This window comes from Hypanus sabinus, chromosome 3 (genome assembly GCF_030144855.1).
Source record: "Hypanus sabinus isolate sHypSab1 chromosome 3, sHypSab1.hap1, whole genome shotgun sequence".
Lineage (NCBI taxonomy): Eukaryota > Metazoa > Chordata > Chondrichthyes > Myliobatiformes > Dasyatidae > Hypanus > Hypanus sabinus.
In genome coordinates, this window is record NC_082708.1 from 144,539,091 (window position 1) to 144,565,338 (window position 26,248).

General features: G+C 43.6%; 1 protein-coding gene and 1 pseudogene across 1 annotated transcript in view; one reads left to right on the plus strand and one right to left on the minus strand.

Moving 5' to 3' along the window:
- Positions 1-26,248, minus strand: part of igfbp7 (insulin-like growth factor binding protein 7) — a 36,907-nt gene that overhangs the window by 6,267 nt on the left and 4,392 nt on the right. Inside the window, exon 2 of the mRNA XM_059965291.1 lies at positions 7,491-7,600. Within this exon, the coding sequence (XP_059821274.1) occupies positions 7,491-7,600 (110 nt within the window). The remainder of the gene's footprint in view (positions 1-7,490; positions 7,601-26,248) is intronic.
- LOC132391729 (pyruvate kinase PKM-like) lies at positions 13,879-15,428 on the plus strand (annotated as a pseudogene).

A 26,248-nucleotide genomic window follows, 5' to 3' on the forward strand; every position in this document is an offset into this window, starting at 1 on the left:
GACCCGAATCTGTTAAGTTAGACAACCTCTCCTCCTCCACTCTCACCCTGAACACTGGCATGCCTCAAGGCTGTGTGCCAAGCCCTCTTCTGTAGTCCCTTTTCACCTATGTCTGCGTACCTGTACATGGTTTTAATTCTATAATCAAGTTCACAGACAACACCGCGGTGGTTGGCCTGATCAAAGGGGATGACGAGATGGCCTACAGGGATGAGGTACGGCACCTGGCTGCGTGGTGTGCCGACAACAACCTGGCCCTTAACACCCAGAAGATCACTGTGGACTTCAGGCATGCTAGGAGCCACACTCACGTCCCCATCTACATCAATGGAGCTGTAGTGGAGCATGTATCAAGCTTCAAATCCCTTGGTGTCCACATTTCCGAGGATCTCACCTGGTCCCTGGACTCCTCCATCCTGATCAAAAAGGTACAACAGCACCTTTGTTTCCTGAGGAGCATCAGGAAAGCACATCTCTGTCCCAGGATACTGACGGACTTTTACCACTGTACCATTGAGAGCATACTCACCAACTGCATCTCAGTGTGGTATGGCAATTGTCCCGTATCGGACCGCAAAACACTCCAGCATATGGTGAAAACAGTCCAGCGGATTATTGGCACCCAATTGCCCACCTTTGAGAACATCTACCAAGAACAATTTCTGGGCAAGGCGAAAAGCATTATCAAGGATGCGTCTCACCCTAACCATGAACTTTTTACGCTCCTCCCATCCAGTAGGCGCTACATGAGCCTCCGCTCCCACACCAGCAGGCACAGGAAGAGTTTCTTCCCTGAGGCTGTGACCCTGCTGAACCTCACAACACAGCGCTAAGCAGTATTGCACCCATATTGTACTGTCTCAGTACTTTTATATTTGTGTGCTGTAGCACTTTTTATTCACAGTTATTTTGTAAATAACACTATTCTTTGCATTTCTGGTTAGATGCTAACTGCATTTCATTTGGCTTTGTATCTGTACTTGGCACAATGACAATAAAGTTGAGTCTAATCTAATTTAAATAGGCAGGATAGATAAAGGAGAGTTAGAAGCTATTGTTTACTTGGGTTTTCAGAAGACTTTTGACAAGAAACCTCATACAAGGCTGTTAAACAATATAAGGACCTATGGTATTGCAGGAAAACTACTAGCATGGACAGAACATTGGCTGACTAGCAGGAGGCAAAGTAAAGGAATAAAGGGGACCCACTTTGGTTGGTTACAGATGACTACAGGTGTTCTGTAGGGGGCAGTGCTGGGTTCACTACTTTTCTCATCATTTTAATAACCTGGATGGTGGAATTGATAGCCACTAAATTTGTAGATGATACAAAGATAGGCGGAGGGGTTGGTAGATTTGAGGAAGCAGGGAGCCTGCAGGATGATCTAGACAGATGAGGAGAATGGCCAAAGAAGTGACAGATGGAATACAGTGTAGGGAAGTGGAAGGTGACAGATCAGTCAGTGGGTGAGCATTTCAGAGAGAGTGACCACAACACCCTGACATTTATCATAGCTTTGGGGAGGGATAGGAGCAGACAGTATAGGGAAATATTTAATTGAGGGATGGTGAATTTATACTATTAGGCAGAAACATAGGAGCATAAATTGGGAACAGAAATATAGAGATTGCTTAGGGAGCACTTTCATGGGGTTCTGGATAGGTTTGTCCCATTGAAGCAAGGAAAGGATGGTGGAATGACAGGAGATGTGGAACACATAGTCAAGGTGAAGAAAGAAGCTTACTTAAGGTTTCACATGCAAGGATCAGACGGGTTCTGGAGAGTTACCAGGTAGCCAGAAAGGAGCTGAAGAATGGACATAGGAGAGCCAGAAGGCAGCATGAAAAAGCTTTAGCAAGTAGGATTAAGGAAAACCCCCAAGGCATTCTACACATATGTGAAGAACAGGAGGATGACTAGAGAGGGTAGAACTGATCAGGGATAAATGAGGAAACTTGCCTGGTGTCAGAGGAGATAGTAGAGCTCCTTAGTGAGTACTTTGCTTCAGTGAGAAGGGCCTTGATAAATGTGATAACAGCATATACCAGGTTGATATGCTGAAACTTACCAATGTTGAGAAAGAGAATGTGCTGGAACTTTTGAAAAACATTAGGCTAGGTAAGTCCCAGGGATTGGATCGGATAACCAAGGTTACTATGGGAAGTGAGGGAAGATATTGCTGTGATGATCTTTGTGCCCTCACTGGTCACAGTAGTAAGACCAAATGATTAGAGGGTGGCAAGTGTTCTTCATTTGTTCAAGTAAGGCAGAGGGATAACTGGAAATTATAAACCAGCGAGTTTTACTTCAGTGGTGGGTAAATTATTGAAGAGGTTTCTTAGAGGCTGAATTGATGGGCATTCAGAGAAGCACAGTCTTGTTAGAGATGGTCAACATGGATTTGTGAGGGGCAGGTCATGCCTCATAAGCCTGATTGAATTCTTTGTGAAAATGGCAAAACAAATTGATGAAGGTAGAGCAGAGGATGTAGTGTATAAAGTGTTTGACGTTGTTCCCTATAGTAGGCTTATTTTAAGGTGTTTGGAGAAAGGTGATGTCAGAGATGAGTATTTTTCTTTTTAAACACAGAGAATGGTAGATATGTGGAATGAGCTGCTGGGGGCGTGGTAGAGATAGATATATTAGGGACATTTAAGAGACTCTTGGATAGGTACATGAATGAAAGAAAATTGGAAGACAACGCAGGAAGGAAGCATTAATTTGATCTTGGAGTAGGTGGAAAGTCGGCATAACCTTGTGAGCTTTGTACTGTGCTGGACTGCTCTATGTTCTACGAGTTTTATAAGGCTCGGGTCATACCAGATTTTGAGTATTCAGAGCAGTTTTGGGCCCCATCTCTAAGAAAGGACGTGCTGGTGTTGGAAAGAATCCAGAGGAGGTTTACGAGAATGGTTACAGAAATGAACGTGGTAACATATGAGGAGCGTTTCATGGCTCTGGGTCTGTACTCACTGGAGTTTAGAAGAATGGGGGTGGATCTCTTTGAAACCTACCAAATATTGAAAGGCCAGGATAGAGTGGACATGGAGAGGTGGTTTCCAAAAGCGGGAGAGTCTCGGATTACAAGGATGTCCCTTTAGAACCAGAGACTGGTCTTTAACCAGAGGGTGCTGAATCTGATGAATAACTACCTTGATGGCTGTGGAGGCCCAGTCATGGGGTATATCTAAAGTGGAGGTTGCTTGGGTCTTGATTAGTAAGGATGCCAAAGATTATGGGGAGAACGCAGGAGACCATGGTGGAGAGGGAGCATGCAGTAAGTCGGTCATGATCAAATGGCGGAGTAGACTTGATGGACCAAATAGCCTAATTCTGCTCCTATGTCTTATGGTCTTAAAAACCTGTTGACCTGAGGAAGTGATTAGAATCTATTAGTTCTTTAAAAAAAAATTAGCTGATCAATACAAGTCATGTTTGTACACGAGATACTCATTATTTAACTTTAGTAAATGGATGGGAACAACAAGGAAAATGGTAAATGGAAAAATTTATGGTAAAATAGACCATAGGGATCTATGCCTCAGCATTACTGGTAAACAGTATGGATGAAGAAATAAAGAATGGTGTATCCAAACACTAAGTTAAAGAAACACAGGAGATAGCAACAAAGTGAAGAATGAATGGACCAAAGAATGACCGATAAAATTCATCATGGTCTTGGATCTGTGTAAGACGTATTAGTAATCAAAAGAAACTGAGGATTGTGACAAAGCGATTCGGGAATCCATGTTGACAGGTTGGTAAAAGTGTTCTGATTAATAAGATTATTATGTCAAGGAATTTTTAATACAAAATTGAGATAGTGAGGTTTATTTGTTAAGCAACTTTCCAGACGATCTGGGAAATAATGTGTTCAGTTTTGGTCACTAGAACATAGAACAGACAAGGCCCTTCAGCCCTCAATGTTGTGCCAACCTTTCAACCTACTTCAAGACCAATTTAACCTCCATCCCTTCTACGTAGCCCTCCATTTTTCTATCATCCATGTGTCTATCTAATTGTTTCTTAAATGTCCAAAATGTATTTGCCTCCACCACCACCACCACTGACAGGGCAGTCCAGCAACTACCTGTGTTTAAAAAAAAACACTTAGCTCTGACATTACCCCAGGCCCCCTTGTATTGTTCATTTTCACCCTGGGAAAAAGTCTGGCTATCCACCCAATCTATGTCTCATGTCATCTTATATACCTCTATTAAATCGCCTCTCATCCTCCTTTGCACCAAATAGAAAAGCTCTAGCTCAATCAATCTATCCTATAAGACCATAAGACATAGGAGCAGAATTAGGCCATTTGGCCCATCTGTCTGCTCCAGCATTCATTTAGTGATTTATTAACCCTTTCAACCCCTTTCTCCTGCTTTCTCCCCATAGCCATTGACACCCTTACTAATCACGAAGTTTAAATATACCCAATGACTTGATCTCCACAGACATCTGTAGCAATGAATTGCACAGGTTCACCACCCTCTGGCTAAATAATTGACTCATAAGACACGCTTTCCAATCTAAGCAGCATCCTGGCAAATCTTCTCGGCCTCCTCTTTACAGCTTTCACATCCTTTCTATAATGAGGCAACCAGAACTAAACACAATATTCCAAGTGCAGTTTAACCAGGGTTTTGTAGAGCTGCAACAATACCTTGCAGCTCTTGAATTCAATCTCCCGACTAATGAAGTCCAACACACCATGGACCTTCTTGACATCCCTATCAACTTGTGTGGCAGTTTTCAGAAATCTATGGACGTGGACCCCAAGATCCCCCGTATCTCCACACAGCTAAGAATACTGCCATTAACTCTGCATTCAGTCTTCAAGTTCAAACTTCTAAAGGAATCACTTCACATTGTTCCAGGAATCTACTACACTCCATCTACTACCACCCTCTCCCATCTATCAGTAAGCTAATACTGAATCCACACAGTCTAGCTTCCGTGGATTCCATGCTTCCTAACTTCCTGAATGAGCCTACCATGGGGACCTTATCATATGCCTAAAATCCATATAACCCACATCCCCTGCTCTACCTTCAGCAATGTGTTTGTTGCATCCTCAAAGAAGTCAATCAGGCTCATGAGGTATTACGTATCCCTCACAAATCCATGCTGAGCATCCCTAACCAGACTGTGCTTCCCCAAATGCTTGTAAATCCTGTATGTAGAAATCCTCTCCAATGATTTGCTCACTGCTGGAGTAAGACTCACTAGTCTGTAATTTCTAGGGTTATCCCTACTCCCTTTCTTGAAAAAAGGAATAACATTTGTTATCCCCAATCATCTCCTACTGCTTCTGTGGCCAGTGAAAATTCAAAGATCATTGCCAAAGGGACAAATTCCTTTGCTTGCCTCTCATAGTAACCTGTGATATATCCCATCTGGCCACAGGGACTTGTGTATCTGAATGCTTTTCAAAAGTTCCTGCACATTCTCTTTCTTAGCACCGGCATGTTCCAGCATATCAGCTTGTTTTATGCTGACCTTACAAGCATCAAGGTCCCTTTCGCTGAATAGAGCTCAGGATAGGGATATTGACCTTCAAATACCAAGTAGTTTCAGCACAATGTTCCCAAGGATCCAAGTTAATTAAAAGGTTAGATTGCATAAACTTAGCTTACATTCCATTGAATTTAAAAAGTTGTTGCATGAAGGGGGCTAATCTGATCAACATTTTTTAAAAAATAAAAGGGAGTTGTCATGATTGCTATAGTATCTTATGAGAAGTAGTTCTGATAAAAGGTTTGGAGAAAGTTAGTACAAAAATTTGTTTCCTTTGTACATATGCTGAGCTTTGGTTTTGAAAAAAAAAACAGAAGGGCAGATTCTGATCTAAATGGCAGTAGTTTGGGAGAAGTGGAGGTACAATAAGATCTGGGTATCCGTGAGCACCAGTTGCTGAAAGCAAGAGTACAGTTACAGAATAGTCAAAGGCTTGTAGTATGTGTGGTAAACTATGTATACCTGTCTGGACACATCCCCCTGCTGACAGCTCCTGTGGCTCCTCCCACAGACCCTTGTATAAAGGCGATTGGGGCACTGCTCCTCCCTCAGTCTTCAACGTGGTCATGCTCCCTTTTCGCTGTTAATAAAAGCCTGTTGTTCACTTCCAGTCTCCTAGAGTTATTGATCGTGCATCAATATGTTAACCTTCACTGCAAGAGGACTTGAGTACAGGAGCAAAGATATTTTGCTGCAGCTGTAAAGAGTCTTTGTGAGAGTTTTATCTGCAGTTTTGGTTGTTATACCCAAGGTGAGATGTCTTTTCCATGGAAGAACTGCTGCAAGGGATTCCAGAATGATTCATTGGTGACAGAATGAATGAAGGATTGGTTAGGCTGGTTATTCACTGAGAGGGAATCTCACAGGCACCCCCAAAATTCTAAAGGACTATACAGACCAGGTACAGAGAATGGCTGGAGAGTCCATAAGCAGGACTCAGTCTCAGAAGATGGTGTATGCCATTTAGAACTGAAATCAAGAGAAAGTTATTCACCCAAAGATAGGTGAAATTGTGTAATTCTCTACCCCAGAAGGCTATAGTGGTCCAGCCCTTAAATACGTTCAGGAAAGAAGAAAATGTATTTCTTAATGGGAAGAATCTGGAAACAAGGGATTGAAGTAGATGGCCCACTATTATTCTGTTGATTGAAGCAGGGTGAGTGGATGGATGGTCTATTCTTGCTCTGACTTCTCATCTTTAGATATAATCTTAAAATTAGACTCAGACTATTCACCATTTAATTTATCCTGGACTAACTTTTATCAATTTTTGTTATAAGGGAGTTCTAAAGGGGAAAGGAGCTAGATAAATTATAGCCATGCTATAAGTAAATGATGGAACAAGTTTAAGTGGCTGAAAAGCTTTTCCCTGTTTTCACTTGAGCAGAAAACTACAATAGAACACTTTATTTCAAATTCTAAAATTTTCAGCAAGACCAGTATATGATGTCCATTTAGGAAGTTAGTGAAAATCTTCTATCAACTTAAAATGATTTGTAAATATCTAGAATAATTTGCCTCAGAGAAATAAATTTGACACCATTTCTTATTTTAAGGAAAAATTAGACTAATATTTGAAGTAGGTGAAGCCATAGGGAGAGCAAGAGAGTGGAATTAGTTTTGGATTAATTTAGCAAGGAGTCAGCACAGAAATAATAGGCTGAATAGTCTCACTCTCTGCAGTGCGCATTGATAAAAACACCATAACTGTACTGAATTTGATGTCTTTACTGATATTCCATAGCTCTAAACTATGATTGTTAATCAAAGGGACTATTGAAGATCCTGTTTTACTTCAATGTAAGTATTAACATATACAGATTCTAACTCAAAGTGATTGAGGTAAACATTAAATTATGAGATTCTCATAACATCGTCAAGCACAAAATGCAAATCAGAAAGACACAGAAACCCATTTTTAAAAATGTTGTAAACTTTATGATCTGAATAAAACTGTTGGATAGTTGCTAACCTTGTTCCAGGTGAGTACAGGGGTAGGTACTCCAATAACTTCGCAGCTGAGGTAAACTTGTGATCCACTGACATTCCAAATCTCCTGAGGTGTTGTTACAATTACCGGAGCTATCAAAGGGAAATAATTTCCATTTAATTTCCGTGTTGTTGTCATTTATTCAAAGGAGTAACATTGCTCTGGTAATGATATCTCAGCCATTATCAAAAACCAATGGGTCCACAATAGACCCAATCTCAGCAAAGACCAGTTTCAAAGCCTCAGCATTGTCCTGAGAGCTCTTTCAATATTTCTCATCGTAATGCTGCAACTCACCCATACCAAACCTCTCAGGGGATCTTCAGACTAATGCAGAACTCCTGAACCGATATCAATTACCAGAACCAAGAACACCCTAACCTCAGCAATTAATTTGCAGTCTGTGCTCAATTTGCTTCTGTGCTCAACGAAGGCTGAACTCTGTTGCCATCAACTCCATTACTGAAGCATAAAATAGAATGGGTCTTACAGATAACATCCTAAAGATGCAAGTCCTCTACTATCCTGCCCTGCTGTACAATACTAACCTCCAACAAAAACGAATCACAAGCTAAAAATTGAGAATCACTTCCCATATCTTGGGAGCCATCTCTTTGCAGAGACAGACATTGCTAAGCAACATCATCATGTCTTTAATACAGCAGTATGGTCTTCGGTCATTTGAGGAGAAGGTTGTTTGAGAATCTAAGACTTAGTCTAACACAAAACTCAGTCTACTGCTCAGCTGTGAACTTTGCCTTTCAATATTTGCTGAGAGCTGGATTGCCCATTGCAAGCACATTGAGACACAGGAAAGATAGCAAATGTGGTCTTCACAAAATCTTCCAATATCCACTCAAAGGATAACAACCAACATCAATGACCTCTCTCAGGATCAACCATAACACTGAGATTCTGACTACCATCAGCTCCATTGGCAAGGCCACGTTGTTTGTATGCCTAACACAAACACAATATTGGAATTGGTTTATCACTGTCCTATGTACAGTGAAAACCTTGCCTTCTATACTGTTCATAAGATAAATCATTACATAGTGCATTTGAAGTAGTACAAGGTAAAATAATTACAGAACACCGAGTAATGTGCAACAGCTAGACATAAAGTGGAGTTCAGGCAGACAAAGTGCAAAATCAAAATAGATTATGAGATTAAGAGTCCATTTCATCATACTAGGGAACCATTCAGTAGTCTTTTAACAGTGGGTAGAATCAGTCCTTGAGTCTGATGGTATGTCCTTTCAGGCTTTTGCATCTTCTACCCAGTGAGAGAGGGAAGGAGAGTGAAAATTTGGTGTGATGGGGTCTTTGATTATGCTATCTGCTTTACTGAAATAGTGAGCAGTATAGAGAATCCATAGAGAGGAGATTGGTTTCTATGATGTGCTAGGCACTGATATGGTAAGAGATATCAGGCAAACTGAAGATTCAAGGGTATCCTCAAAGTGTACCTGTAGAAATGCAATGTCTCCACTGAATACTGGGAATTTCTGGCCCATGAGCACACAAAGCAGAAAAGAATTCAGGATAATATTGAGAACCTTGAGCCTATATATCATAATTGTCACTCAGAGGGATATGGTATCTATACAGTACGTGGTAGTGTTTGGTCCTAATGAGATTTGATAATTTTCTTATGTTACTCCACTGTAGGTGAAAAACTGGAGCACAGGCAACAATTAGAAAGCATCCTATTATTAGATTTGATTAATGGATCCGGTTGAACCACTGCAAAGTTAGGAGACCTGTTGCCTAAACATGGTTGGATAAACTTTTCTTCTTCAAGTGGACCTCAAACAGCCTAAAGAATGCAACCCATCACAGGTTTACCTGGTGGGAAAATTCTCTGCACACAATGCTAATGGGAAAAAATGTGGGGATCATCAAAAAGGATGAGCCTGATTGATTACAAACCTCACTTTGAATGAACACATTGACTAAGAGGGCAGAAATGAAACAATGCACATATGCAAATATTTGGTTTAACAAAATGGAAAGTGCCCATGTGACCAGTACAGCTCTCAGCTTTCATGCTTCATTCCAAACTAGGATTAGGTTGACAACAGGTTGGAAGGTCATATCATTAAGCAGAATCAGTAGCTAACAAATCAGATGGACTATTAAATAGAAACAGGAAATTATGGAAATATATTACATTGGGAAATGCTAAATTGGTTCTTTCTGAACACTTACAGCATTTTCTGTTTATGAAACCCCAATAATCTGGCACCTTTGAAACTATTTTGGGTTGGTTGATCTGATTGTTTTGGGTGTTATTCTTACCTATTAATACCAATTGACTTCAGTGATATAGATAATATTAGAATATTTTTTCTTGATGAATCTGATAGGTTTAAAGCAAGTGTGGAAAATAGAGCCCCAGTGAGTTTCAGGGGAGTATGGTGAGCCAGGTGCCATATCGCTGGGATATCCACACACTCACATAGCAGGGCTGTGGAAAAATCATACTTGGAGGAGAACAGTTTGAATCTGCACATGCATTGGCCTTACTATAAAAATTCTGACAGGCCAAATCCTCATATTAAGACTAAAACATAAAAGCTTTAGGAGTGGCATGTAAATTTTAAATCTTGTGTCATAAATTTTCATGCAACTGGATTTTGGAATTCAGGATTCATCCGGAAAGCTGTAACAATGCTAAGCATAGCCTTTTCTAAACCTGTGGTCCACAACTTTCAATATAGGCAATCCAGTGACTGGATTCAACAGTGCGAAAACTATGCAAGAGAGTCAGAAAACATCCCAGACACTGTGAAAACATTTATTCATAATGGAGTAGAAATCTTGCCATAGAATGGTTCAACAAAAATAGCAAAACCTTTTCTGAGAGCATTCTGTCCACTCAGCTGTGTTGTTACAAATCCAGTGCTTAATAGAACTATAAAGAACCAACGGTTAACAGTCACTTCTGCTGATAGATTAGGCTCAGCAAAAAATTAATAGAGTTCAACCGTTGAACAAAATTAGCCTGACATGTCAGTGCACGAGGGCATTTAATAAGATTAGACATGCTGCTGCATAGTTTTAAGCTGAATTTAAAACAGTTTCAGTAACCCAACATAAAGCTAACTTAAGTTAATGAATACACTGTTCTGTTGAGCTGTAATTTCTTATATGCATTCTATTTAAAAGTCATCTGTATTATGTTAATGTTCAAAATATTTTAACTTTAAATCCATTTTAGTCACTTTGATAGAATTTATAACTTTCAATGATAGTGACAGAACAATCATATCACCAACAATCTTTAGAAATAACATCGATTCAATCTTCATATATTGGCATTGCCAATGAAAAACTTTTATTGCTTATCTAGTCTTCTTTCAGAGGCTGGTGGTGGGATACCTTCATGAACGTTGTAATCATGGACATCTGGAGAAGATCCTTGAACAGTATTACTAGGTTAGGAGTTGCACTATTTTAATCCAGCAATAATGAAGGAATGGTGATGTCTTCTAACATTAGGATAATGTATAACATGTGGTAGATGTGTAGGGTGGAGGTATCTGCAGGATGCAATGTGTCAGCTGTCCTTTGGAAGTGGCTAATTAAGGGTGATGGATGGGCTACCACTCAAATGGACTGCTTCATTTTGAATGATGTCAACTTCCCTGGTGCTGTAGTACCTGCACTCATTATGGAAATTTAACAGTGCTCCATCACACTTTGTAGATGCTCATTCTAAATAATTAAGAAACATTGGGACTCAGCTTTCTGATTAGCTCCAATTCCCATTGTATTTAGTGTGACAGATCCAATCATTACAAATGATTTTCAAGGTATTAACAGTGGAGGATTCGGGTTATGGTATTGAAATTAAATACAAGGACTTTATTGCAGGGGCTGGATATTTTCCAGTACTTTTGTGGCAGAAATGTTTTTTGTCACATTAATGCAAACCTGGTTGTCAAACTTTAGCTTGCAAGCACCAACTGTTTCATTGTTCAAGGAATCACACAAAGGATGAAATGTAACAGTCCTAATCTTACCTACTGATGGCGGGTAGATCCGTAATAAAGCAGCAGAATGGGGATAGGTGTGAAAACAACCTTCTCATGCAAGTCAGGATTTCCTCCTTTTTCTGCATTGGTTCCAATTTTACTAGAGCTCTCTGCTGTTTCTCTCAGCTGAACGGCGCTTTGTCCTCAAGGACAGTTATTGTCACTTCACGTCTGGAATGCAACTCTGGAACTCTGCCAAAGTACATTCTACGCAAGTGAGTGCATGAATGTGTTTATGAAAATTCAAATTAAAATAAATATTTTGGCAAGTTGCTTGCTGAGCAAAGCCATAATATTTAACTGGAGAAGTTCTGGGGAAGAATGATGTTGTTACTCATAAAGTATTCTTGGTTTTGGTTAATAACAAATTTTTCACAATAAAGGCAACCGAAGAAGTTCGGCATGGGCCCCCAAAATCCTCAAGATCCCCTCCTCTCCTTTTCTACAGAGGCATCATTGAGAGTATACTGACCAGCTGTATCACCCCCCCCCCCCCCCCCCATACAGGAACTGCACCAACCTTGATCGCTGGGCACTGCAGAGGGTGGTACAGTCAGCCCTGGACATGTATAGCAGCAGGTGCAGAAAGAAGGCCTGGAAGATATCGGGGACACCAGTCACCCCAACCATAAACTGTTTCAGCTGCTTCCATCTGGTAAATGATACCGCAGCCTTAAGCCAGGGCCAACAGGCTATGAGATAGCTTCTTTCTACAAGCCATTATTAGACTTAAATTCACATGTCTGTACATTGCAATGGAGTTATAATGCAATGATTTTTACTCCCTCACATTGTGGAATGGATGTAAATTTCAATAAATTCTAAAGGGAAAATAGAACCTCTGATGTGCAACTGTGATCACTAGGAGTAGAGTATGACTACATAATAATACATAATCAGGATGGAGGCATTTTAGTGATACTCTGTCACATCTAACACAATTGTTTGGCTTTAACATTTAAGTGTAAAATTATAGTTGTTGGTCTATTTACACAAGCCTTATACAGATCCTTCTTAGGATATGACCGGTTTCCATTTCTATTAACTATAAACCTGAACAGTTCATAAGTCAGAAATGCAGCTACAGACAGAGTTCCTACACAGCAGAAGATGCCTGCAGCAGATGGTAAATCTGTCCCACTGGTCTCTCAAACATTGATCTGTATGTACAGGTTATGTACAGGTATGTACATCTGTACAGGTATGTACAGATCTGTATGATCTGTATAACTTGGGTACTTGGAAGATAGGGAGGATGAAAATAGCTGCTGATACTGATTGGTCCTTCTTTGTTGGCACGTGATCAAAGGTCAATGTACTTCCAGAGGATGGATGTATTTGTCCTTCAACCACTGGATAAACTCTCTTAGCCATCAGAGAACCCTTAACAGACAGGTTAATACAAATTTAATGCCAATGCATCACCAGTGGAAAAAATTCTACATATAATGAAGTTTTGTCATGGATTTTTAGTATATGTTCTTTAGATCAGGGTTTTCCAACCTTTTTTATATAGTGGACATCTACCATTAACTGAGAGGTCTGTGAATCCCAGGTTGGGAACACCTTCCTTAGATTTAGGTGTATGTCAATGATTATTTCTAGATGTCCTGAGACGGTGGTGGTGGGTCCATTGATTTACTCCATGTTGAAGATTATTTGCAGCATGCTGATTCTATGCAGTCAGCAACAGTTAAGTTTTTTAGCCCTTTTCTCAGAAGCACAATGTTCTCTCCCCTTTAGCATCCCAATGAATGCACATCAGATGGCCTTTGTAGTGAAGAAGGCTCACATTTGATGAAGAGTTTCAAGACTAGCACATGCAACTTAAAAGTCTAAACCTGGTCTTTCAGGAGTTATGGTGGAAAAGATGTTAAAATATAGAGCGTGGTATAATCATTTACCCATAATTGCAAATTAATTCTAGGTCAATTGTAAATGCTAGATCTGCAATTGATTGTTGCTCAAAGATTCTGCAGGCATATGAGATCAAAGATCAGCATGATCTAATTGAATGGCAAAGAGCTGAGGAGCTAAGAGAGCTCTTCATGTTATTCTTATAAACATGTAACATGAGTAACCAGACTTTTCTCTCTCCAAACCAGTTGAGTTTTTCCGTAGGCGCAAGTTTATTTGAGGATTTCTGATATTTGTAGAAGTTAACTTCTGAAGTTTATACTTCATAACAGAAAGTAATTGGATAAACAAGGTTTTTTTTTTAAATTCCGTAGTCGGACATACAGATTAGGAGGAGAAGTGAGCTTAAATTTGCAACATCTTTGTGCAGTTAAGAGAGGGTAGAATCAGCAGCAACCATACCAACTTCAAAAGATGCACAACACGAAATGGGAACAGCCTTCATTCAAAGGCAGCAGTTGCATGCTGCTATGGCTGACACTTTTCTGGAGCACCTGTGCTTGTTGAAGCAACAATTGCTTGCAACACTGGCATTATTTGTACCATTGGCGCCGCATCAAGATCTGTTGAGATGCTAAAAGAGATGATCAAAGCTTGAATGAATGTTGCACGGATGAATTTTTTGCATGGAAAACATGAGTACCACGCAGAATCTATCAAGAATGTCCATGAAGCCACAGAAAGCTTTGCTGACAACCCCATCAACCATAGGCTAGCTGTCATTGCTTTGGACACAAAAGGGCTTGAAATCCACACTGGACTCATCAAGGGAAGTGGCACTGCTGATGTTGAACTTAAGAAAGGAGTTAAGCTTAAAATCACACAATGTCTATAAAGACAAATGTGATGAAAATATTCTGTGGACTACAAGAATTTGTCTAGAGTGGTTGAAAAAGACAGCCAAATCTATGTAGGTGATGGCTTAATTAGTCTCCGTGTGTTGGACAAAGGTGCAGATTATTTTAATACTGAGTTTGAGAATGGTGGTGTTCTGGGCAGCGAAAAAGGTGTCAACTTGCCAGGAGCAGCAGTTGACCTTCCAGCAGTATCAGAGAAAGATATCCAAGACCTAAACTTTGGTGTGGAGCAAGGAGTAGACATGGTGTTTGCCTCCTTCATTCGCAAGGGTGCCGATGTTGACACTGTGCGAACAGTCCTTGGTGAGAAAGAAGATCAAAATTATCAGCAAAATAGAGAATCATGAGGGAGTTTGTCGATTTGATGAGGTCCTGGAGGGCAGTGATGGCATCATGGTTGCTCATGGTGACCTGGGCATTGAAATCCCAAGTGAGAAAGTCTTTCTTGCTCAGAAAATGATGACTCGACATTGTAACAGAGCAGACAAGCCTGTCATCTGTGCTACCCAGATGTTGGAGAGCATGATTAAGAAACCCAGATGCACCTGAGCCAAGAGCAGTGATGTAGCTGATGCTGTACTAGATGGTGCAGATTGCATCATGTTGTCCAGAGAAACTCCTAAAGGAGATTATCCCCTTGAGGCTGTAAAAACGCAGCACTTGATAGCTCGTGAGACAGAGGTTGCAATGTATCATCGACAATTGTATTTGGAGATCGCTCACCTAGCACTTCCCATGGTAGACACAACAGAGACTGCTGCCATTGGTGCTGTGCCGGCCTGTTTTAAATGTCTTGCTGCTGTTGTTATAGTCCTGACCAAATCTGGCAGGTCTGCACACCTTGTGTCCAGATATCGCCCACAAGCTCCTATCCTCGCTGTAACTCCTGAACCTCAGACTGCGTGGCAGGCCCATCTTTACTGGGGTATTTTCCCGGTCCTCTTCAAACCACCAGCCGATGCTATCTGGTCTGATGATGTTGATCACAGAATGAAGCTGGCAAGGCTCGTGGTTTCTTCAAGCCGTGTGACCTAATGATTGCATTGACTGGCTGGCGCCCAGGATCTGGATTCACCATCACCATGCATGTACTGCAAGTTTCCTGAGCATGGTTAGGACTGGATATCTGATGTCCACTGCAGTATCACCTCCTAGAGGCAGACATAGCTTTGTGCACTGCAGAGCATATTCACCTCAGCAAATTAAAGAGAATGCAACCCTTGTAATGTGTTCTGCACCTGATTATTCTGCTGTGCAGCACCTGACTGCCTGATGTAAGACTATATGCTTCACTCAGTGCACCGTAAGTGTATCATAACCATACAACCATTTATTTATATTTTAGTTAAGACTAGTGTCCAATAATACACTATTAGTTATACTTCAATTAATTATTTTTAGTTCCAGATTTAAACTGTTTAAATCCTCCCTGAATCAGTGTCTGACTTTGGCCTAGTTTCTCAGTGCAACATGCTGTTGTGATTTATAGCAGTAGAATTCAGTTTAAATGTTGTATGTTTGAAGAAGACATCAATAAATGCTATCTTCCTCAGTGAGAAAAAAATAATTTGCAACATCTCAGCGGATAGTAATTTTTTCCCTTCAGGACAGAAGATGGAGAGTTCAAACTCCACTCCACAGGTTTGAGCGGACAGTACAATGGCACTGAGGTTCAGCTGAGAGTGCTGCAGTTTGAGAGGCACCATCTTTCCATGTAATATTAAACTGAGTCCTAAATTTCCTCTTCAGAAGCATGTAAGACGTTTCATGGGACTAAGTTGAAGAACAGCAGCTGAGTTAAATCATGACTAATATTTATTCCTGATTCAATGTCATTGAACTAAACATTATTTCTTCAGTCTAAGAACTTGCTGTGCTCAATTTCACTGAAGCCTGAACCATTATTCTTTTCATTATCCAGAATGGGACTAAATGTGCCTGAATTTGGATGTTATGACAAACAAGAACAGACATGAATTGTTTATTTCCCAAAAAATCTGTTAACTATTTATATACATTGTATATAAATACCATGGGGGGGGGAGCTGGGGTGAGGACTTTGGGGTTCTAAAATTTAAACTGTCATTCATTCTTTGGGGCACTTCTCTGTTTTCGTGGATGTTTGTGAAGAAAAAGCATTTCAGGATGTATATTGTATACATTTCTCTGACATTAAATTGGACCTTTGAAACTTTGAACCTTTTAACATTTTTAAAGCACTAGATTCAAAACACCAGCAATCTTTCTTTGCAATGCAAATATTAATAGTATTTCCAGCAGATATGCAGAATAGCTACAAGTAACCTCTTTAAATGCCAAACTGCAGAATTATGAGATTTTGGGATTTCAAAACAAATTTAAAAATTTGTTTATTATGTATCAAGGTACGGTGAAAAACTTCATTTTGCATTTCATCAATAAAGATCATTTACATTAATCAATGGATTGAGGCAGTACAGGGGAAAGTAATAACAGAATGCAGATTAAGTACTGCAGTTACAAAGGAGGTGCAGTGTGTGCAGTCAGTCAAGTGCAAGGTAATAACAAGGTATGTCCATTCTTAACATACAATGGGATTGTTCAATAGTGTTAGAATAGGGCATAGAAGCATGATGGCACATGCTTTCAGGCTTTTGTATCTCCTGCCTGATGGAGGGGAGAGAAGACAGAATATCTGGGGTAGGTGGGGTTTTTGATTAAGTGGGCTTCTTTACAGTGATAACAAGCTATGTAGACAAAATCCATGGAGGGAAGGCTAGTTTCTATAATGTGCTGACCACGTTCCCAACTATCTGCACCTGAGTTTTCAGCTGGCCATTCAGCAAACCCTAATCCCCTGCCATAGTTGTGTTGCAGGGAAAGGCTGGCAAACGTGATTCTTCCTGGTGGAGAGGCCGTCTTGTTCATGCTACACTTTTAATAATCTTTTCTTTACCTTTCACAAGGCCCCAAAGAAATTCCTCTGGCTTAATTCACAAACCCTGTGTCTTACTAATGATAGGAGAACGGAAAGCTTGTAGCGATGCGCTACATGCAGCGCTAAAATTACGACACGGAGTCGGTAACTGCAGTCGAAGGAAAAACTTTATTCGAAATCCTCAGTCTCACTTTTAAGCCTCTGTCAACCGGCCCCCCATGGCGCAGAGGCTCCAAAGCTCTGTGCTCGCAAATCCCCGTAGACTATCTAATTGTGAGCCGGTTCGGATGTGCCAGGAAATGGGTCGCCACATAACCCCCCCCCCCCCAGAACCGGCGATACACCCCCCAATGTCCACAGTCTGGGCCGGACCCTGTTTGGGAGGTCGGCCTCTGCGCCGAGGCGCCGGAAACTCGGCCGGTTGCGCCAGGTCCACATGGGCCGGTTTGAGTCGGTCCACCGTGAAAACCTCCTCTTTCCCCCCAACGTCCAGCACGAACGTGGACCTGTTGTTCCGGAGCACCATAAACAGCCCCTCGTATGGCCGCTGCAGCGGTGGCCGATGCCCGCCCCTTCGTACAAACACAAACTTACAGTTCTGCAGGTCTTTGGGTACGCAGATCGGGTTCCGCCCGTGCTGTGAAGTGGGTATGGGGGCCAGGTTACCGAGCTTCTCGCGTAGTCTGCCCAGGACTGCTGCGGGATCTTCCTCTTGCCCCCGTGGGGCTGGTAGGAACTCCCCGGGGACGACCAGGGGCGCGCCGTATACCAACTTGGCCGATGAGGTGTGCAGGTCGTCTTTGGGTGCTGTGCGGATGCCGAGTAGGACCTAGGGAAGCTCGTCCACCCAGTTGGCCCCTCGCAGGCGGGCCATGAGGGCCGACTTCAGGTGACGGTGGAAACGCTCCACTAGCCCGTTCGACTGTGGGTGGTAGGCAGTGGTGTGGTGCAGCTGAGTCCCCAAAAGGCTGGCCATAGCTGACCACAGGCTGGAGGTGAACTGGGCGCCTCTGTCAGAGGTAATGTGGGCCGGTACACCAAAGCGAGATATCCAGGTGGTGATCAGGGCTCAGGCGCAAAATTCGGAGGTGGTGTCGGTGAGCGGGACCGTCTCTGGCCATCTTGTGAACCGGTCCACAATAGTCAGGAGGTGCCGCGCTCCACACGACACTGGCAGGTGGCCCACGATATCCACATGAATGTGGTCGAAACGCCGGTGGGCAGGATGGAACTGCTGCGGTGGGGCTTTGGTGTGCCGCTGCACCTTGGCCGTCTGGCAGTGCATGCACGTTTTGGCCCATTCACTGACCTGTTTGCGGAGTCCGTGCCAAACGAACCTGCTGGAAACCATCCGGACAGTCGTCCGGATGGAGGGATGCACCAAGTTATGAATGGAGTCGAAAACACAGCGCCGCCAGGCTGTCGGGACGACTGGACAGGGCTGGCCGGTGGCGACGTCACAGAGTAAGGTCCTCTCACCTGGGCCTACGGGGAGGTCCTGGAGCTGCAAACCGGAGACTGCGGTTCTGTAACTCGGAATCTCCTCATCCGCCTGCTGTGCCTCTGCCAGTGCCTCAAAGTCTACCCCTTGGGAAAGGTCATGAACGGTAGGGCGAGAGAGCGCATCCGCCACGACATTGTCCTTACCCAAGACGTGCCGGACATCCGTCGTGTATTCAGAGATGTAGGACAGGTGGCGTTGCTGGCGGGACGACCAGGGGTCGGACGCTTTCGTAAACGCAAAGGTAAGCAGTTTGTGGTCCGTGAACGCGGTGAAGGGCCGACCTTCTAGGAAGTACCGGAAATGCCGGATTGCCAGGTAGAGCGCCACCAGTTCCCGGTGGAAAGCACTGTACTTGAGCTCGGGTGGCCGCAGGTGTTTGCTGAAAAACGCCAGGGGTTGCCAGCGACCTGCGATGAGTTGCTCCAGCACCCCACCAACTGCCGTGTTAGATGCGTCCACTGTGAGGGAGGTAGGGGCGTCCATTCTGGGATGTACTAGCATTGCGGCGTTCGCCAAAGCTTCCTTCATTTGAACGAAAGCGGCGGCGGACTCCTCGTCCCAGGTAATGTCCTTGCTCGGACCCGACATCAGGGCGAACAGGAGGCGCATGATCCGGGCAGCTGAAGGGAGGAAGCGGTGGTAGAAATTGACTATACCTACGAATTCCTGAAGGCCTTTGATCGTGGTGGGTCGGGGGAAGTGGCGGACCGCATCTACCTTAGCGGGCAGAGGGGTTGCCCCGTCTTTAGTATTCCTGTGGCCCAGGAAGTCAATGGTATCGAGTCCGAACTGGCATTTGGCGGGGTTGATTGTAAGACCGTACTCACTCAGTCGGGCGCAGAGTTGACGGAGGTGGGACAGATGCTCCTGACGACTGCTGCTGGCTATGAGGATGTCGTCCAAATAGATGAACACAAAGTCCAGGTCCCGTTCCACCGCGTCCATTAACCACTGGAACATCTGTGCAGCATTCTTCAGGCCGAACGGCATGCGGAGGAACTCGAAAAGGCCAAACGGGGTGATGAGAGCCGTTTTGGGGACGTCGTCAGGATGCATCGGGATTTGATGGTACCCTCGGACGAGGTCTACCTTGGAGAAGATCCGTGCGCCATGCAGGTTTGCTGCAAAGTCCTGAATGTGCGGCACGGGGTAGCGGTCCGGTTTGGTAGCCTCTTTCAGCCTGCAGTAGTCGCCGCACGGTCTCCAGCCTCCCGTCGCCTTGGGCACCATGTGCAGGGGGGAGGCCCATGGGCTGTCGGACCGCCGGATGATCCCCAATTCCTCCATCCTCTGGAACTCCTCCTTCGCCAGTCGGAGCTTGTCCGGGGGAAGCCGCTGAGCGCGGGCGTGGAGGGGTGGTCCCTGGGTCGGGATGTGGTGCTGTACGCCGTGCCTGGGCATGGCCGCTGTGAACTGCGGAGCCAGAACCGATGGGAACTCCGCCAGGACCCTGGTGAAGTCGTTGTCGGACAGCGTGATGGAGCCGAGGTGAGGGGCTGGCAACTGGGCTGCACCCAGGGAGAACGTCTGAAAGGTCTCGGTGTGTACCAGTCTCTTCCTGGGCAGGTCGACCAGTAGGCTGTGAGCCCGCAAAAAATCCGCACACAGAAGTGGTTGGGCTACGGCGGCCAGTGTGAAGTCCCACGTGAACTGGCTGGAGCCGAACTGTAGCTGCACCTGACGGGTGCCGTAGGTCCTTACTGTGCTCCCATTCACGGTCCTCAGGGGGGGCCCCGGTGCCCTGCTGCGGGTGTCGTAACTCGTCGGAGGTAAAACGCTGATCTCGGCAACAGTGTCGACCAAAAACCAGCGTCCCGACCTTCTGTCCCACACATACAGGAGGCTATCCCGATGGCCAGCCGCCGTAGCCATCAGCGGCGGCTGGCCCTGGCGTTTCCCGGGAACTTGCAGGGCGGGCGACAACGCCGGGCTTCTGCGCCCCACCGCTGGTGGTAGAAGCAGCACCAGTGTTCATTGGGCCGGGGGTTGGCGGGCTCTGCGGCCGGGCCTGGACTGGTTTGCTGCTGGAAGCGTGGCTGCGAGATCTGTGCGATGGATGTGCGCTCACCTTTTTGGCGTTCCACAGCAAGTCCACTTGGGATGCCACTTTCCGGGGGTCACTGAAATCCACGTCGGACAGCAGCAGGCGTATGTCCTCGGAAAGCTGCTCCAGGAATGCCTGCTCAAACATGAGGCAGAGTGTGTGTCCGTCGGCCAGAGACAACATCTCATTCATTAAAGCCGAAGGAGGTCTGTCGCCCAAGCCATCCAGGTGCAGTAAACGGGCAGCCCGCTCGCGCCGTGAGAGTCTGAAAGTCCTGAGGAGAAGGGCTTTGAATTCCGTGTACTTGCCGTCAGCCGGGGGCGACTGTACGAACTCCGCGACCTGGGCCGCTGTGTCCTGGTCGAGGGAGCTCACCACGTAGTAGTAGCGGATGTCTTCTGAGGTGATCTGGCGAACGTGGAATTGGGCTTTGGCTTGCTGGAACCATAGGTTCGGTCGCTGTGTCCAGAAACCCGGCAGTTTCAACGAAACCGCATGAACAGAGGCGGCGTCGGTCATTTCTGGTCCAAAAATCGTTTGGACCGTCGGGGTCACAAACTATAGCGGTGTGCTACATGCAGCGCTAAAATTACGACACGGAGTCGGTAACTGCAGTCGAAGGAAAAACTTGATTCGAAATCCTCAGCCTCACTTTTAAGCCTCCCTCAACCTGCCCCCCGTGGCGCAGAGGCTCCAAAGCTCTGTGCTCGCAAACGCCCGTAGGCTATCTCCCTTAGCCGGAAAGCTGGCTAATTGTGAGCCGGTTCGGATGAGCCAGGAAATGGGTCGCCACAAGCTACAGATTTACCATCTCCTGGGCTCTTTCAGAAATAATGACTTGAAGAAATGTCACCAGGTTCACTTGGGATTTCTACAAGTTTCAGAAGTCACAAAGTAAAACAATCATGTTGGCACAACTTGCTTGTAAATTCCTATCTCCTTTGATTGTGATCACATAACCCACTAATGAACATCAATCACAAATCACTTTGTAACATTTACTTGCAAACAAACTAGTCTTAGCATTAAAAAGATAGTATCGCTCTTCGATTAGTCTGAGATATGGAATACTACCCGCCTCTTAACTCAGTGGAAGGTCGCAGATTGTGGAAGTGATATAGGTCCTTCGGCACATGTCATTGTATTGATACTCCATGATTAATCTAACCCATCCCTTCCACATAGCCCTTCAGTTTTCTTTCATCACGTGCCTACCTCTTTTAACTGTCCCTAATATATCTGCCTCTGCCACCACACACTTCTACACACTTATTACTCATTGTGGAGAAACCCTACCTCTGATATCCCCCTATACTTTCACCAAATCACCTTAAAAGTACGTCCTCTCTTACTAGCCATTGCCACCTAGGTACACGGCCAAGCCAACATTTGATACCACTAGGTTCCTGTCTGAAGAACCTCTTACTGATTCCCATGTCATGCTCGATTCTCTTGGTGCCTGTGCTTTTGCCTCTGGATCAGTAAGTTTTAGGTTCAAATATTGTTTCAAAGACTAACTGATGTTTAGTGTTGTACTGAAGGTGTGCTGCATCACCAGCAGATACTGTCCATTGCTCAACTTCTGAAACTTGGGCTCTTTTCCCCTACTTTAGAAACGGTGCATTTGGAGAAGAACAATCAAGTCCTTTTTGTGCACTAATCAATATTGGGATGACAGGATGGAGATATTTCTCTACCAAAGGAGGTGCAAGGGACTCCTTCACTTCTTCAGCCTGCAGGTCACCCTTGGGTAAGTATAGCACCTGCTTACACCCCCCCCTCCCACTTGAAGCCATGGGAGCAGGTGGCAGATGGTCGCATGAGCACCTGGTACATATCACACATCCTGGTTATGCAACCACTGATGAGAGGCAGACTATCTCTTAAGTGTGTTGATAATGGCTGGGGTCACCAGTCTTCTAATGACACTGCTCAGAAGGCGGCAACAGCAAATCACTTCTGTAGAAAAGTTTGCTGAGAACTATCATGGTCAATGAAAGACCATGATTGGCCACATCATATGACAGGGCACATAACTAATGAACAAATCTAGATTAGTCCTTCAGTCAACATCACTGGGAGATTATCTGTTTGTTATTTCATTGCTGTTGTACAGTGTTGTATAAGCTGCTTTGTGCAGTAATGACTAAACCCCAGAAAGAGATTTCACAGGCACCAATGCCTTAGGCTTCAGTATGGCATTTACAAATGTAAAACTTCCTTTGCTTTGGAAATCCACTCTCAACATGTTAATTGAGATTCCTTCTGTCACTGTACTTGGAATTTTACTCCAGAACATCACCTCCAAAGAAATTTTTAGAATTAATCTGCAGTAACTTCACTATGAGAAAACATGAAATGCACTCTAACATCTTTTGGAGTTTATTAAAGGGACTGCGTTTATCACTTTCTGGTGGTATCTTCATTGATGTCGGCAGTAAATGGGCAAAGTGACAACTGCAGCCACTCGTTGCTGCATCAGCATTAGGGTTGTTGGCTGTGGATCCTGACATTCCATTCGAGGGCAAAGCCACCTCAATAAAATGCCAGCATTAAAGATAAAGATCAGCTTTATTCTCATATGTACACCAAGGATTGTGCTGTACAAATGTCACTACGCCTCCGGCGCCAATATAGCATGCCCACAGCTCACAAACCCTAACCCTGCATCTTTGGAATGTGGGAGGAAACCGGCGTATCTGGAGGAAACACACTTGGTCATAGGGTGAACACACAGACTCCTTACAGACAGTGGCAAGAATTAAACTGTTATCTTACAGCACATGCTGTAGTAGCATTACGCCAACTGCTGTGCTACTGTACCACACAGATCATCAAACGTGCTCCATTGAAAATGCCAGCAGAAGGCACTCTAGCCTGGCTGCCACTCATTTCAATCCTGCTGATCTTCCCACCCTCAGCAACTCTTCTGTATTAGTTCTCAAACCCCCAATCTTATAAAATAATTGACTGCGTAAGTATTCAACCCCACCTCCCCTTTAATATGACACACCAAATCATCAGTGGTGCAGCCAATTGCTTTTAGAAGTCACATAATTAGTTAAATGGATCCCCACAGTCCTCAGGGGTAGAGGATTCCAGAGATTCACCACCTTATAAGGGTTGCCCCATGTGCCAGCAGGTTACCTGGAATACAGAACCATCAGTACAATTCCAGAGTACAGCAGATGAAACTCCCCACCCTGAGAGTTGTACTTACCCTTGACACCATCTAGAAGAGGAGATGACTTTTGCTCAAAATCATTACAGGTAATGTGCATTAAACATGGCCAAGAAGGGTGGGGAGATGTGTTGAATCTAAAGATTTAAAGCTAGTATTACATTTTCTTTATGTGCAATATTCTTTGTGTTTGATATCAGCAATGGCACATGTTGTCCTGGATTTCCTTGGAATATAGCAGAATGAGGGGTAACTTTATTGAAATGTTTAAAATGTTGAGAAATATTCAGTGCCTATAAAAATATTCACTCCCCTTGGAAGTTTTCATGTTTTTTTACTACATTGAATCACAATTTGGCTTTTTTGACACTGATCAACAGAAAAAGACTTGCATGTCAAAATGAAAACAATCTCTACAAAGTGGTCTAAATTAGTTACAAATATAAAACACAAAATAATCGATTCTATAAATATTCAAACCCTCCCTCCCTCCCCCCTTAATATGACACATCAAATCATCACTGGTGAAGTCATTTTGGAGACCTGCGTGCAGTCAAGTTGCTTCAACTGATTATAAAAAATACACCTGTATCTGGAAGGTCCAACTGCTGGTGAGTCTGTATCCTGGCAAAAACTACACAACGAAGACAAAAAAACACTCCATATGACTCTGCAAAAAGGTTATTGAAAAGCAAGGAGATGGATACTAGAAAATTCTCAAGTCTCTGAATATCCCTTGGAATGCAGCTGTCAATCATCAAGAAATGGAAAGAATATGGTACAGCTGTAAATCTGCCTAGAGCAGGCCGTACTCAAACATTGAGTGACTGTGCAAGAAGGGGACTGGTGAAGGAGGCCACCAAGAGACCTACGACAACTCTGGAGGAATTACAAGCTTCAGTGGCGGAGATGAAAGAGACTTCACATACAATAACTGTTGCCTGGATGCTTAATCAGTCACAGCTTTAAGAGAGAGTGGCAAAGAGAAAGCCACTGTTGATAAAAAGTCTTGGCTAGAGTTTGCCAGAAGGCACGTGGGACCCTCTGAAATCAGCTGGACAGGGTTTCTAAGGTCTGATGAAACCAAAACTGAGCTTTTTGGCTGTAAGACATAACGCTATGTTTGGGATCAGCCAAACACCCTGTATTATCAAAAACACACCCTCCCTACCATGAAGCACGGTAGTAGCTGTGGGGATGCTTCGCTGCTTGTGAAGATAGAGGGCAAAATTAATGCAGCAAAATACCTGATGCAGTCTGCAAGAGAACTGCGACTTGGAAAAAGATTTGTTTTCCAGCAAGCCAATGGTCCTAAAGCCAAAGCTGCGCAGGAAAGGTTTAAAAGTTACTGTCCTGGAGTGGCCAAGTCAGAGTCCAGGGCCCAATCCAATTGAGAATTTATGGCTGGACTCGAAAATGGCTGTTCACTCATGATCCCCATGCAATCTGACAGAGCTCGAGTAGTTTTGTATAGAAAAATGGGGGAAATTTGCAGTGTCCAGATGTGTAAAGCTGATAGAGGCCTATGTACACAGACTCAAGGCTGTAATTGCTGCCAAAGGTGCATCTACTAAATACTGACTTGAAGGGGATAAATACTTATGCGATCAATTATTTTGTGATTTATATTTGTAATTAATTTAAATCACTTTGAGATGGAAAAGAATCCTTTTCTGTAGATCAGTGTCAAAAAAGCCAAATTAAATCCTTTGTGATTCAATGTTGTAAAACAATAAAACACGAAAACTTCCACGGGGGTGAGCACTTTTTAATAGGCACTGTAGATAAGGTGCATGTTAATAGCCTTTTCTCCAAGGTAGAAGAGACCAAAATTTAGGAGAATAGATCTAGGGTGTGAAGGGAAAGATATTAAAGGGCTGCAAGGGGCAACTTTTTCATGCACAGGGTGGCAAGTGTGTGGAACAAGATGCCAGAAGTAGTTGGTGAGGCAGGTGCAATTGTATAATATAAGAAACACTTGGATAGGTACATTGAAGTGGGGCTTAGAAGGATATGGGCTGAAGTTGGAACTAACTGAGCGAGCACCATGCTCAGCAAGGACATTGGACCGAAGGGCCTGTATCTATGCAGTATTGCTTTGATTGCTAAAGTTTAAATTCTCATTCCAGAGTAGTAAAGCCACCCTTGAATAGTTAATGAAAAAATGATTCTTCTTTTGGATTTACAAGTCTCTTTGAAAAAGATTCTCTACTCATGAAAATGATCTGATTGAAGCATTGGCCATAATTCATTTACAGGCATTGCATGACATTCAAAAAT